At 36.0% G+C, this 13,877-nt stretch overlaps 1 protein-coding gene across 1 annotated transcript; it reads left to right on the plus strand.

The window, feature by feature from the left end:
* Nucleotides 1-7,147: 7,147 nt before the first annotated feature.
* On the plus strand, nt 7,148-13,861 carry hp1bp3 (heterochromatin protein 1, binding protein 3). The gene is made up of 12 exons (XM_081357176.1): nt 7,148-7,245; nt 7,894-7,972; nt 8,245-8,488; nt 8,584-8,719; nt 9,311-9,457; nt 9,546-9,587; nt 9,750-9,898; nt 10,395-10,485; nt 10,560-10,719; nt 10,964-11,075; nt 12,211-12,375; nt 12,623-13,861. The coding sequence occupies exons 2-12, from the start codon at nt 7,903-7,905 to the stop codon at nt 13,002-13,004; spliced, it is 1,698 nt and encodes a 565-aa protein (XP_081213302.1). The 5' UTR covers nt 7,148-7,245; nt 7,894-7,902; the 3' UTR covers nt 13,005-13,861.
* The last annotated feature ends 16 nt before the right edge of the window (nt 13,862-13,877 follow it).

Below are 13,877 nucleotides of genomic sequence, written 5' to 3' on the forward strand. Positions count from 1 at the left end.
AGGATGCATTTAATTGATCAAAGGTGACATTAAAGACATTTATAATGTTACATAAGTTTTGATTTTCAAAAAATGCTGAAATGTTATTCATCAAAGAATCCTGAACATAAATGTATCATGGTTTCCACAAAAATATTAAGCAGCAGAACTGTTTTCAACATTGACAATAAGAAATGTTTCATGAGCACTAAATCAGCATATTAGAATTACTTGTGAACAGTTTTGGGGAAAGTTGTAATGTGTTACAATGTTGCGATACTCGCTAACAAAGTAACTAATTGTGTTTCTTAGTTACTTTTTATGGAAAGTAATGAATTATGTTACACAATGTGATAATATTGCTTATTTGCATGGTTGAATTGGTTCATCGAGGGTCAGCAGTAAAGACATTGGTTAATAAAGTGAGATTAAATACATAAAGTACTTGTATTTAACATATACTTAAATATTATTACTATATTCCTTGTTGTATTTGTATATGTGCACTGGAAGCTTCAGTACCAAGAAAAATTCCTTGTGTATTCAAGCACACTTGGCAATAAAGCTCTTTCTGATTCTGATCTGTTTTTGAGCAAGTAAATGCATGCTCACATTTAGTCTAGAACGAAAATAACCATCATGTTCACACAGCCCACACAAATGCCTCAAATTTCTCTCAACATGACCGGTGAGGTGTCAGTCAATAAATAGGAAAACAGCCTAACTTGCGTTACTTATTTGAAAAAGTAACTCAGATATTTTGTTGTAAATTTAAAAGTAATGCATAACTTTACTCGTTACTTGAAAAAAAGAAGTAACCTGATTATGTAACTCACGTTACTCACCCCAACACCGCTTGTAAAGGATCATGTGACACTGAAGACTGGAGTAATAATGCTGAAAATTCAGCTTTGATCACAGGAATAAATTACATTTTAAAATATATTCAAATAGAAAAATTATAGGTTAGAATAGAAAAGTTATACTTTTAATCAAATAAATGCAGCCTTAGTGAGCATAAGAGACTGGTAGTATAGATGGGACTAGTGGTATCGGCATTGGTCAGGAGAGATTAAGGGTTCATGCAAGTTCTTCAAGGCAAGCCTAGTCTAAAACCCTGAATGTGGAGGTCAGGTCCTCAGAATGAATGAGTTTTAAAGGGGTGGTATAATGCCCTTTTCCCAAGATGTAAAATAAGTGTTTGATGTGTGTATGTGAAGTTTTAGCTCTAAATACCCCACAGATATTTTTATATAGCATGTTAAAATTGTCACTTTTTGAGGGTGAGCAAAAATGCACCCTTTGTGTCTGTTCCTTTAAATGCAAATGAGCTGCTGCTCCCGGCACAGAGGGCGGAGCTTCAACAGTTTGTGTCCTTTTACCTCACACACACATGCACTGAAAATTTAAAAAACTTTTCGCCTTTTATGTTCAAACCGAAGTCAGACAATGATGCATGGAGAGACTCAAGAAGAAGTGACAACATGTAGACAACATTTCTGAATGGTTAGTTGGTGAATTTATGTAGCTTATGTGTAGTTATCTTCTAGTCATTGATTAGCATATTCTGTCTTGATAATCTATAAATGGTGTTCCGGGGGCGGAGTTTATGTAAATTCTAGGGTTTGTGATGTCACTAACCCGGGAGGAATGTCGTGTAGTCCCTACCAGCCGTTTGTTGTAGTCCTTTAACAGGAATTTCTTTAAAAGCAAATATCTCCCGTTGCTTTGAACTTTGCAGATGTTGTTTATGCTCAAACAGCAACATCACACACTAACTAAAGTTAGAAAAGTGAAATCATAATCAACCACCCCTTTAAGAGAAGTAACAGCACAACTCTGCTCAACAAACCACATGAGGTATGCCAAAAATCAATACTTTAATCCATATTGTTTAACGTACAAGGAAAACGTAATAGGATGCACAGCTAATTATAGCAATTATCACATTTTTTACAATTATAAGGACTTAGTCTTGAGTTAGACCTTGGATGGTGAAGGCCTATGAGGACGCGATAATCTAACAAAGTAGTGCAGCCCACAATCGTGTTTAATCTGTGCTGGTAAAATCATCCTGAAAAGACTGAAGTGTTTACTTTAGCCTATGTTCATAGGCAAAGTGAAAGTGCGTATTTGCAGAGTTGGTCCTCCCTGGCCTGTATTAGATTAACTCATTTTGAGACCTAATTGAAACGGAGCTGACTGACTGGCACTGAGTCTTGGCATGGTGGCACACTCACTACAGCTGAGTCCTCTCGCAGGCGGCTCCTGATCACACAGCTGGTCCGCTTTTATCTCTGCTTGCATGGGACGGAGACGAGCAAATACGAGGCACGTCGGCCGCAGAGATATCAGCTGTGGTGCAACCTAAGTTCATAGCGTTTTGTATTAAGATACATTTTGCTATGAAAGTGCACGAAACTAAAGTTTTTACAACATTACGTTTTCAGAGGAAGGTCTTTAGAGTCAGAGTCAAGCACATCGCCTATAGTCATTGGTTCTGCTAAAGCTGATTGATGTAGTTAATAATTTCAAAAGTAATGACTGTTAGTCTGCCCGGTGTATGCCATCAGCCAAATCTCAGAAGTATTTGATTGAAGAAAACCACAAAGGTGACTAGCAATGCCAAACGAACAAGAAGAAAGACTTTAATCACATCTCAGCTAGAGTTGTGAAAGCTACAACAATTTGGAGGAGGTATTTAAGTTCTAATGGGACCAAAACTAAGCTTTTGAACCTCAACGAAAAGCCCTATCTTTGACGCAAACACCATTGTAACACTGATGCACGGTAAAGAACTGAAGCACAAACAAAAATCAGACAATAGGTTATTTTTGTCTGAACAGCCTTTTTGTTAGGGTGGAATTGAGGGCAGCACCATTGGGATGTTCTTCATAATGGATGATTGGTCTTGGACATCCTCTGGTATACTGGCAAGCCACCAATAACTCATTATCAATGAAGTGGAAATGAACAAAAGAAATAAGAAACTAAAGATGAACTAAACAGCAACATTGACAGACTAGGACAATATACACCCAAACTTATGACAGTTCACACTATGAATGACTCTGACTGTATCAAAACTACAGAGCTGAGTCTAACAGTCGATTGTACAGAGCCAAACAAAGGTGGCACGCTGAACAGGAGCTGTCAATATAAAGAGAGAGCAAGCCACTTCAATGGCGACATCTAGCGGTCAAGAGTGAGAGTTGGCAGACATTAGTTATTGGCTGACACTGACATACACCTCCCGACCTATGGACACTTATCTTACAATAATTCATAATTACATTTTATAAAACAGTAAAAAATAGTCAATATTTGCATATGTTTTTTATTTACATTTATGCACGTTTGCGTAAATTCTTCCATGTCTTAGCAAAAAAATCTTTACGAATATTTTCTTGCCACTGCAGCCTCTAGCTTGTTCAGTATTGTGTGTGTATGTGGGTAAATACAAAACATTTAAAATAAAAACATTTATTATATATATATATATATATATATATATATATATATATATATATATATATATATATATATATATATATATGTGTGTGTGTGTGTATAGTAATCAATTAAATTATATATAATGAACTCAAACATTATCCATCATAGTGCTAAGAAAAACCGTAATGATAGCAGCTTCTAAAAGTGAATAATGACATTAGGCCTAAAAATAAATACAAACCTAAACCCAAGTTAAACAGGATCAGTCTTCTGAATGGAGGTTTCCTCATATGTCCCAGCTGAGGAAGGATCGCTCAAATATGGGGTGAACCAGGAAGAACCAAAGAGTGCTGAAATGACAAAATTGTTGTAATTAGTGCAATTAGACTTCTGGATTTAAAATGGCAGGCAAATAAGCATTTCAGTGATTGCTGGTTTCTTCATGCTCACAATTACACAAGGAGGACTACCCTAATAACAAAACCATCTCATTATTCCTTTTGACTTTCGTTCAGTCCAGCCTTGTGGTCTTCTCTATGTAGAAACACTATGGCAGTCCTTCAACTGAGGTGTTTATCAGAGAAAGAATCTTTTTTTTTTTTAACTAGGCAAGGCCAGTTTTTCACCACGTGTTCACTTAAACCCAGTTTATTACCAGTATAAATAGCATAATGGTTATGAATATCTACTGTGTAAAAGGAATGATCAATTTAATCTTGTTAGAAAGTTTAACGTTCATTTCATTTCCATTTAAACTAAAAAAAAAGAAAAAAAAAGAAACGGGGGTAGTATCACCAAATGGTCAATAGATGCATTGCTATTCAAATCATATAGGCTAAGCAATCAAATGTATATTCATGAATGTTTGTTTACTTCTTGATTGATATACATGTTATCGTATAACAGTGTTTCAAATATTATTTACAGAAAAAAATGGTTAAGTATATTGGGTAAAACTGTTTCCCTTCCGCCATGCCTCATATTCAAATTTGGCGCATTGACGTCACTAGCAAGAACCAATGACGTTTGTGCCCCCTTCCTCAGCCCCGCCTTCTTGTCCTTCTTGGCGTCAAACGCTCTTATTACGTTTTAAAAGTCTTATATTGCGTTTTTTTTTTAATCTGTTATTACGTTTTTTAAAAATGTATATTGTTTAGTGTGAAATTAAACTTAGATTGTTTATAATATCTAATATAAAAATTATTTTTCATGAAAAGTAATATAATAAAAATACATTTTTAATTATAGAAATGTTTCTCTACTATAAACAAGCTGACTACAAGTTCTGTAATATTAGAATTATATAGAAATATATAGAATTAGTTTAGTGCTTAATTTACAACCTGTTACTTGTAACTTTGTTACTATATATTTATTTGTTAATTTATTTGAACTTTTAAAAATTGCAAACCTAAATACAAAAGAAATAAAATAACAATAACTTTAAAATAAAAAATATAAAATGGCTTATATTATTAAAAACCTAAGAATAAACAATAGTTTTGAAGGTTGAACTCCTCCTTTCAAACAACAAACTTGTAATCCAAGGCATAGATTAAATATAAATGAAAAAGCTTTTACAATATCATGATGATCATGGACAACAAATTTAGATCCTTCTCTTCTCCAATAGACTAGTTGCACGTGGCCGCCATTTTGGATTTCGTGCACGGAGTGAATTTCTTCTCCAAAGAACACCAGTATTAAATATTTTGTATTAAGTACTTCATTTCATGTTCAACTCACACATCAGTTGTGGTAAACGGAAGCTCAAGCATGTTCGCTTGACGTACGAGAACCAATGAGGTTCAATCTCATGTTATGCAGCATGTTCGAACTTTGCAAGAACCAATGAGGTTCAATCTCTTGTTACACAGCACGTCTGAGCTTCCTCAAGACCCAATGTGGTTCATTCTTGAAAAAAAGAAGAAAAAAAGGTTTACTTTGAAAGGGTTTCAGTGTTAAACCTAATGAAGCTCACACTGCTGCTCCAGAAACAATGTTGATGAAATCTCTAGTTCAGGATCCTTCTGCTTCCTTGAAAGCAACTGAAACAGATGCAACTTAGTCCAAGAAGAAAACATTGAGATATAAATGATGCCAAAAGAGCATTATTACCCCTGATGCAATTAGATCTAATACAGAAATTGTACACCAATTTCTGTGGACGTTAGTCTCCAAGGCAACAGTGGGCTATCTCTCTAAAAAAGATAAAGGTTTGGGTTGGCATGGTAACCACATAGTAATCTCACTGATTTTATGGAGCCAGGCACCAAACACAAATGCTGAAAGAAAAACAAGATTAATATATCATGCAGAGAGACCAGATGTGTTTAGAAACCCAAAAGAAAAGTCATTTAGATGGAAAAGCTTCATATCTTGCACTTTTTCAGCAGCAGGTTTTGCAGGATGATTGTGGGACGCCACATGCTGGACTTTAAAACACAGAGAGTGTGTGGGTGTTCAATACTGTGTGAAACCCCACAGGTTGTGTTCTGCACCGTCTCCTCATAGTCTCCTTTTGTGCACCAGGGAAAAAACATGTCTTTATTCTGCATTATCTTATAAACAACTGTATTTGGTGGTAGCTATAGGTATGACAGTGATAATACCATAGTATTTTTGACATATGAGTGGTTGATGTGACATTTCAAGCAGTGTCCTGCCGTTTAATATGCTAAACTCAATTTTAAATTATTTTAAATGAATGATTGTATTCTTTTATATGCAGTTTAAATGACCTAAAATATAAGCGAGAGATCTGGAACATTTTTAAAAATTCATTTGTCACACTGCAGGACTATTAAGGCTAAATTAACTACTAAAATAAAAAAGCTGATTCAAAATAGTTGTCAACCATATTAATGTAGCATGATATTTACATGAAACTTAAAGTTGCAGTTTAGCGATTTCTGAAAAATGCTGTTGCCCCTACAAACAAACATGCCCCTACAAGGATCACACCCTTATCTTGATAGCTCTTTACATCTGAACTGAATCAAGACTGAACAATGACACTGGTTTCTTTTTAGAGCTGCTGTAAAGAACTATTTCATCATTGAATTGCTTTCCTGTTATAACCGAACTGCTTTGAAACAATCTGTTTTGCATAAAGCGTTATATAAGTAAAAGTGGCTAAGGCTTGAATTGACTTGACTAAAATATCTGTTCATATTTTTTTACAGTCTATGGTTCATATCCACACCATTGTATTATCGCCCCAAAACATGGAAATAATGTCATATATTTTTTCAATATGTTTGTTTTATTGTATAAAAAGTAGTAGGCTTCTACTTTTGAGCTCTTGATAATACTTTTAAAAAGTTTCAGTCAATGCATCAGAAAATACTGCCATCTTGTGGTAAAATCTAAATGTTTTAATTTGCAAATAACAAAGAAGCCATACACGAAACAGACATTTTATTTATTAGTTTGTTTTTATATACATACATTTTTATATGACTATAAATATTACGTATATAGGCCTAAATAATACCCATTTTTGCCCATGTTACACAAAATGTGTAACCATAAAGTACATATAATTGTAAACAAGTAATTCTGTAATATCTTTCATGAAATAGAAACATAATAATGTTTAGGTTTAAATACAAAAAATAAAAATAAAGTAAGGTCACCTCGCTGCTGTAGCTCACAATCATCACAATGGACAAACGGAACTGGTATTGGCACGCGCACGCATGCGTCGACACGTACGTGCCTATGCGTACGCAAGAGGGGGAGGGTCGCGTAAACAGTGAATTCCAAAAAGGAAGGGAGTGTTTCTTTCAACTGATAAACCAGTACATCAAGGTATGCATTAAAAAGCTCATTCTGAAATTGTGCATTCTCCGTTTACAGACTAATTTACACGTTCTGCAGGCGCGTATGTTTTATTTATTCTTTTGAATCTGCAGCCTCGTGCATTTACCATTTTCAGCTCAACGCAGCGCCATTACTGTACAAGGCAAAATGGACAAAATGGCCATTTTCGATTATATTGTGTTTTACATGCAATTCAGTTCCTGTGCAGTGGTAAAATGTGTGCAGGTGTGACTACATGTACGTTATTCGCTACATATATCAATAAAGACTATAAATGGAGCAAATAAACAATGGGATTGTTGCTCCTTTGTTTTTAATTTGCTGTGCCTTAATGGCCAGAGCGTTTGTCGGGGTGCTTTTCTTTGCACGAACTTCCCTTTGCTGAGAAGAGGTCATGGACACACATCTAAGGTGTTCAAAACAGTGCATAAAATTCCTGTAATGTTGTAAATAAATCTTTGCAATCTACACAATGAAATGCATTACAACGTATTAAACAATGCAACATGTTTTTATTGAATTCCCAGTTCAGATGCATTATATATATATATATATATATATATATATATATATATATATATATATATACACACACACACACACACATATACATATTAATAAAGTATTTATTGGCAGGTTTGAATCATGCCCATTCGCCGATCAGCTGCAGCTCCACCCAAAGAGGATGCCACCCCAGCAAATGCCCCTGAGGGAGGTACGTACTGCCCCTTGCATGGTACATCAGTCATTGAGAAGAAATATTGACTGTCCACAATAGACAGAACCACATATGGAATAATTCACCCAGGAATGAAAACTTTGTTCGTATACACTGGAATAATCCTAAAAGAAGCTACTAGGCACTGAAAATCCTCCCCTCTTCATGCAAAGTTAACATATGACTTCAAACAAGTTTATAAAATAATGCACGAGTGGTATGGCTTTATAAAGCATCTTTGACTGAACATTGTGTTTTATATCCCACAGATGCTCCCGCTGAAGGGTCTGCACCTGTAGGAGAGAAGGAGAAAGAGAAGGATTCGGCGACCACTGAACCTGCAGCCACGGAGGACAAGAAAGAAGAAGGTGATGGGGAGGATGCGACGGCTGATGGTGAGAAACCTGTCAAAGATGAAGGAGAGACTCCTGATGAAGGAGAGAAAACTGAAGAAGCAGCTGCTGAACAAGGGAAGAGCAAGAAGAAAAAAGTCAAGGATGTTGTAGCCAAAATGTAAGTCTGGCTGTTGTACACAAAAAAAAAGTCTGATAAAAAAAATAAAAGTGGCTTATCAAGCATTTTATGTATTGTTTGTTCATATGTTACAGTGATAAGGAAGGAGATGACAAAGGGAAAAAGGTGAAAAAGAAGATTCCTGCTTGGGCGACCATTTCTGCCAACAAACTGGCTTCATCTTCTCTTTCCCAGCCCAAAGTTGAAGAAATCATCTTAGAAGCCATTGAGGTCTGGTTCAGAATTTAACGGGAACTGTTCAGTTACCTTCTAGAGAGTGTTTGATTGTCATTTGGCACTTTAAAGTATGTTTTACCCACTGTTTCTTTTTAGAATTACTGGATACTTGTACCAAATATTTTAGTTGTTAAAATGTGTATGGTGCTGCATGTAAGTTCGCATCACCCTGGTTCCCTCGACAAAAAGCCAATAGGATTTTTCCATTGGCTTTTGGACTCTGTCACCAACAAAAGTTTATGATTCTCACACATTTTGTTCATCATGATAATCTTCACAAATTAATACAACTTTTATGAATTTTGAAGCCTAAATACAATTGGTATTTAGGTTTTTCATTTAGAATATTTCGCAAAAGCACAATTATAAACACAGTGAGGTCGTAAAGCGGACTAGTGAGAAACAATGCAGCATTTTTTAACCATCTTTTGGTTAAAGTCTCGTTAAAGTTTGGTTAAAAAAATGCTGAATCGTTTCTAACTCGGGTTTAGGACTCATTCCTGCAGCACTATATTCTTTGGAAATCTAAGACAAAGATGAAAAAAATTGTTATCTCATATGTGCATCTTTACAATCTACCCACAGAGTTGCAAAGAACGGAGTGGTGCCTCTTCCATTACCATTATGAAATATGTCATGAAGAAGTATCCGTCTGTGGAAATGGACAAAAAGACCAAAAACCTCTACAAGAGGGCCCTGAAGCGATTGGTTGAGAAAGGCTCTGTCAAACAGGTGATTTGCAATTTAACACATACATATTTCTTGTTTTATTAATACAGTAAGTCAAAAGCCATCCTTGTCTTGTCTTCTTTACCCACAGCTGAAGGGCAAAGGCTTCTCTGGAAGTTTCGCCATTGGAAAGGTATCCAAACGCAGTTTGTTTATTGTCTTTTCATTGATGTAAGCCTGTTTTAAATGTGTTAATTAGTTGAACTTTGTTGAGATGCATGATGTTGGGTATTTTTTTGATGGTTTGTTATAATTATTAAATCGCTCATTTTGTCACTGTCATGTTGTTGTGTAGAAGTCGGCTGCGTCTGCAGGGACGAAGGAGACGCTGGGAGAGTCTCTGCCTCTGATCATCACCCGCCTCTGTGAACCCAAGGAGGCTTCCTACATCCTAATCAAGAAGTACCTGGAACAATACTTCCCTCAACTCAATGTGGAGAACAGGTCATTTTTGACTTAACATCCTATGACTAGACTGCAGTTTGAACCTGAAAGAATTTACTTAACATTTGGGAAAATTGGGAATGGAATAATAGCAATTTTTTTGTTTTTTATTTAATTTACTTTAAAATGTAATTTATTACTGTGATGCAAAGCTGCATTTTCAGCATACTGCGCAAGAAACATTTCTTATTATCAATGTTGAAAACGGTTGTGCTGCTTAATCTTTTTGTAGAAACCGTGATAAAAAAAAATCAGGATTCTTTGATGAATAAAAAGTTCAAAAGAACAGCATTTATTTGAAATAGAAAAGCTCTGTAACATTATAAATGTCTTTACTGTCACTTTTGAGTAGTTTTATGCATCACTTCTGAATAAAAGTGTTATTCCATTTCCATACACTCAGAGTATGTATACCATTAGGAGTTAATTACACATTGAAATTGTGTACATACATTTTGCCTGAAGATTTATTAAAGTTCTTCTGTAAATCTCTTAGGCCTGACGTGTTGAAGAACTGCCTGCAGAGATCTGTGGAAAAGGGCTACTTGGAGCAAATCACTGGCAAGGGAGCCTCTGGAACATTCCAGGTTAGTTACCCTTCTGAATCGCTCGACTTCTTCAACAAGCAGGTTTGATGAGAATCTGCATTTGTGTTTGACAGTTGAAGAAAGCTGGGAATAAGGTGCTCATGGGTGGCGGACTGCTGGAAGATGCTGTAGTGGCCGCCATCACGGCCATGAATGAGCCCAAGACCTGCAGCATCACCATACTGCGCAAATTCCTCATGGAGAAACAGGACCAGAAGAGCGTCTCTTTAGTTGGTAAGGTACACTCACTCCTCACTTATCGCAGCCTAAGGCACGTTTGCTCTCTGAGGACTGAATTTAGTTTGCTTTTGTTTTGGCATGCTTCTAACTTATTCTCAAAGGAGTTGTTCACAAGAACGCTATGTACAGAAATAGTTTTCTTCAGTTTAGATTACAGCCACCCTTCATATATCTCTGTATTTGCTGTAACTTAATATGTTATGCAGATTTTTATAAAAGTATTCTTTCTGATTGCCAGTTCCAAACTTGAAGAGAACTTTGCTGAAGTGTAAAATGATGGGATGGATGGAGCAGATTTCTGGTCATGGACTCAGTGGGTCGTACCAGCTAAGCTATCCATTTTACCCAAGGTAAGTTCAGCTCACCATAAACCAGTGTTGTTATTGTTTATTAAATCTAAAACTATCAAATTGGAGCTTGAGATTGAAATTAAACTGAAATAAAACAAACTATAAATATTTTGTGAAACATTTTAAACTTGCACGTAAATTAAAAATGTTTTCTTGGCAACTAACAATGAAATAATAATAAAATTACTACAAATATTAAAATGAAAATGAGTTAAAGCTGAATAAAAATAAACTAATATGCCAAAAATATAAAAATAAAAGCTAATACTATAATAGTATTTAAATGATACTTTAATACTGCTGTAGCATAGTGCACATTTTAATATTCTAAAATTTGCTTTTGGGCTTTTTACACTTGAAATCCTTAATGCAGGGGCATTTTAAAAGGTTAGTTCACCCAAAAATGAAAATTATCCCATAATTTACTCGCCCTCAAGCCATCCTATGGTATATGACTTTCTTCTTTCAGCCAAACACAATGGAGTTATATTAAAAAATATCCTGGCTCTTCCCAGTGAATGGTACCTTAGATTTTGAAGCCCAAAAAAGCACATCCATCCAGGCGGTTAATAAAGGTCACTCTTCCGCCAGAACTAGACTCGCGTATGGCTATTCCCGGAAGCCAGTTATTATAGTTTATAAAGTTATAAATATGGATTTTTTTCTTACAAAAACGCATCACTTCACTTCAGAAGGCCTTTATTAACTCCTGGAGCTGTATGGATTACTTTTATGATGGATGGATGCACTTTTTTGGGCTTCAAAATCTAAGGTACCATTCACTCCCAATATAATGCTGGGAAGAGCTAGGATATTTTTTATGTAACTCCAATTGTGTTTGGCTGAAAGAAAAAAAGTCATATACACCTAGGATTGCTTGAGGGTGAGTAAATTATTTTAATTGGATCATTTACATTTTTGGGTGAAAAACTAACCCTTTAACTGCAAATTTTAGTTCTTAGCTCTTACGATTGTTTTAGATGAAACTTGGTGAATTGACTAGGTGCAAATCAATATTTTTTTATTTTGTCATAAAAATATTAGAAAGGTGAAACTTAAGGCATTGTACAAAATGAAGATTAAATGTGATGGGACTACTTGAATTGACCAATTGTCTGTCGCTCCTCCTTTTTAGCCCAGCGGTTCTGTTTCCAGAAATGATGGAAAAACTCAAACAAAAGGAGGAACAAAAGCTCAAACGCAAGAGAAGTGACGATTCTGATGAAGAATCCGAAGAGGAGTCGGAGGAAGAATCTGGAGAGGAAGAATCGGACGAGGATGAGCCTCCCCAAAGAAAGAGGTGAAGTACATCACAATGTCCAAATATCAATTATTAGTGCCAAAGCCATTTGCTATTTTATACGTGGCTTTAGGGATTTGAACAAATCATTAACCCTGAGTAATAAACCATGTTGTGTTGTCTGGCTTCCACTTGTCGGATGATAAAATGGGCAAACAAATCCCAAATCATAGACCAGAATGTCATTGAGACATTTATCTTGGGCTGTGTCTTTGCAAGGCTAAACATGCTTTTTATTTGTCCACAGGACCCAGCGTGCAAAACGTACTCCTGCGCCTAAAGCTCGTCAAAATAAAAGGCCTAAAACAGTCAGCCGAAAACCTCCTGCCTCAAAAAGATCAGTTGCGCCTGCCAAGAAAGCCCCTCCACCAGCCAAGAAACCCGTCGCTGCGAGCAAAGCAGCGTCTAAAAAGGCGCCGGCGCCCCCGCCCGTTAAAGCCACACCAGTCAAGAAAGCCACACCAGTCAAGAAAGCCGCCCCAACCAGCAAACCTAAAACACCCATAGCCAAAAAGATGACAAGCAGGGGGTCCAAACGGCCGTCGCCCAAGGCAGCTAAGAAGGAGGCGACTGAATCTGCTGTGAAGGCTAAACCTGCCGCACGCAAGTCGCTCCGATCCCGGAAATGAATCCCACGCTTGCAGACAGCTGAAAAGATCAACTGTAGCTCTGTAGACTGCAGTGATGGCTATTTTCTCCTCTTATTTTTGTAGAAACTTCCAAGTTTTCCTTGTCTTGGGGCCTCTGATGAACATAGGACCTCTTCAAAATTATTCTGCCATTCAGATACAGGCATATTATGTTCAGTATTCTTAAATTACAGGTAAAGATGTAGAGTAGAAATGCTACTGTTTATGTTGTTTAAGACGCTTGTTCAGGTCACCATTATGAGAGTCTGAAGAAGCAGCTGTTGCTTCATCTCAGTTGTGCTTCAGCAAAAAAAAAATCAAATATTTAAAGTTCTTGTAGTCAGTCTTTCTGTAGAGGCAAGCATTTCAGTTATTCAGTCTCCCCTTTCTCATCAGTGTTCAAAAAACCTTTCTTTGTAAGTTTTATTTCAATTGTTTTTGCTCATGTTTTGTGAAGTTAGGTCTTTAGCTACTATTGTTATCAAAAAAGAGTTTTGTTGATGTTGGTTCCTTCGTGTAAGTCAAAGAAAAGAACGATTATTGATGCCTAACTTTCAGTTGAACAGTTTACCTGAATGCAAAATTGGATTTATTAAGATGCATTAAAGAAATGTTGGTATCCATATCCATGACTGTTGTTTTGTTCTGTATAGTCTATGAAGGAGAATATACATTGAAAAGATTTTCCAAGCAGATGTTTAAAACATAATATACACTATTAACGGGTCATACTCTTGTGTGTTAGTTTATCAGGGGGGTTAGATGTAATTTTATGAGCATTGCTTACTTTACCCTGCATGCATGTAACTGATATACTTTTCTGTAGTCCTTAATAAAGTGACTATATTTGTACTTCATTATTTGACCATTGTT

Source organism: Scardinius erythrophthalmus (genome assembly GCF_964197995.2).
Source record: "Scardinius erythrophthalmus genome assembly, chromosome: 25".
In the NCBI taxonomy this organism is placed as follows: Eukaryota; Metazoa; Chordata; class Actinopteri; order Cypriniformes; family Leuciscidae; genus Scardinius; species Scardinius erythrophthalmus.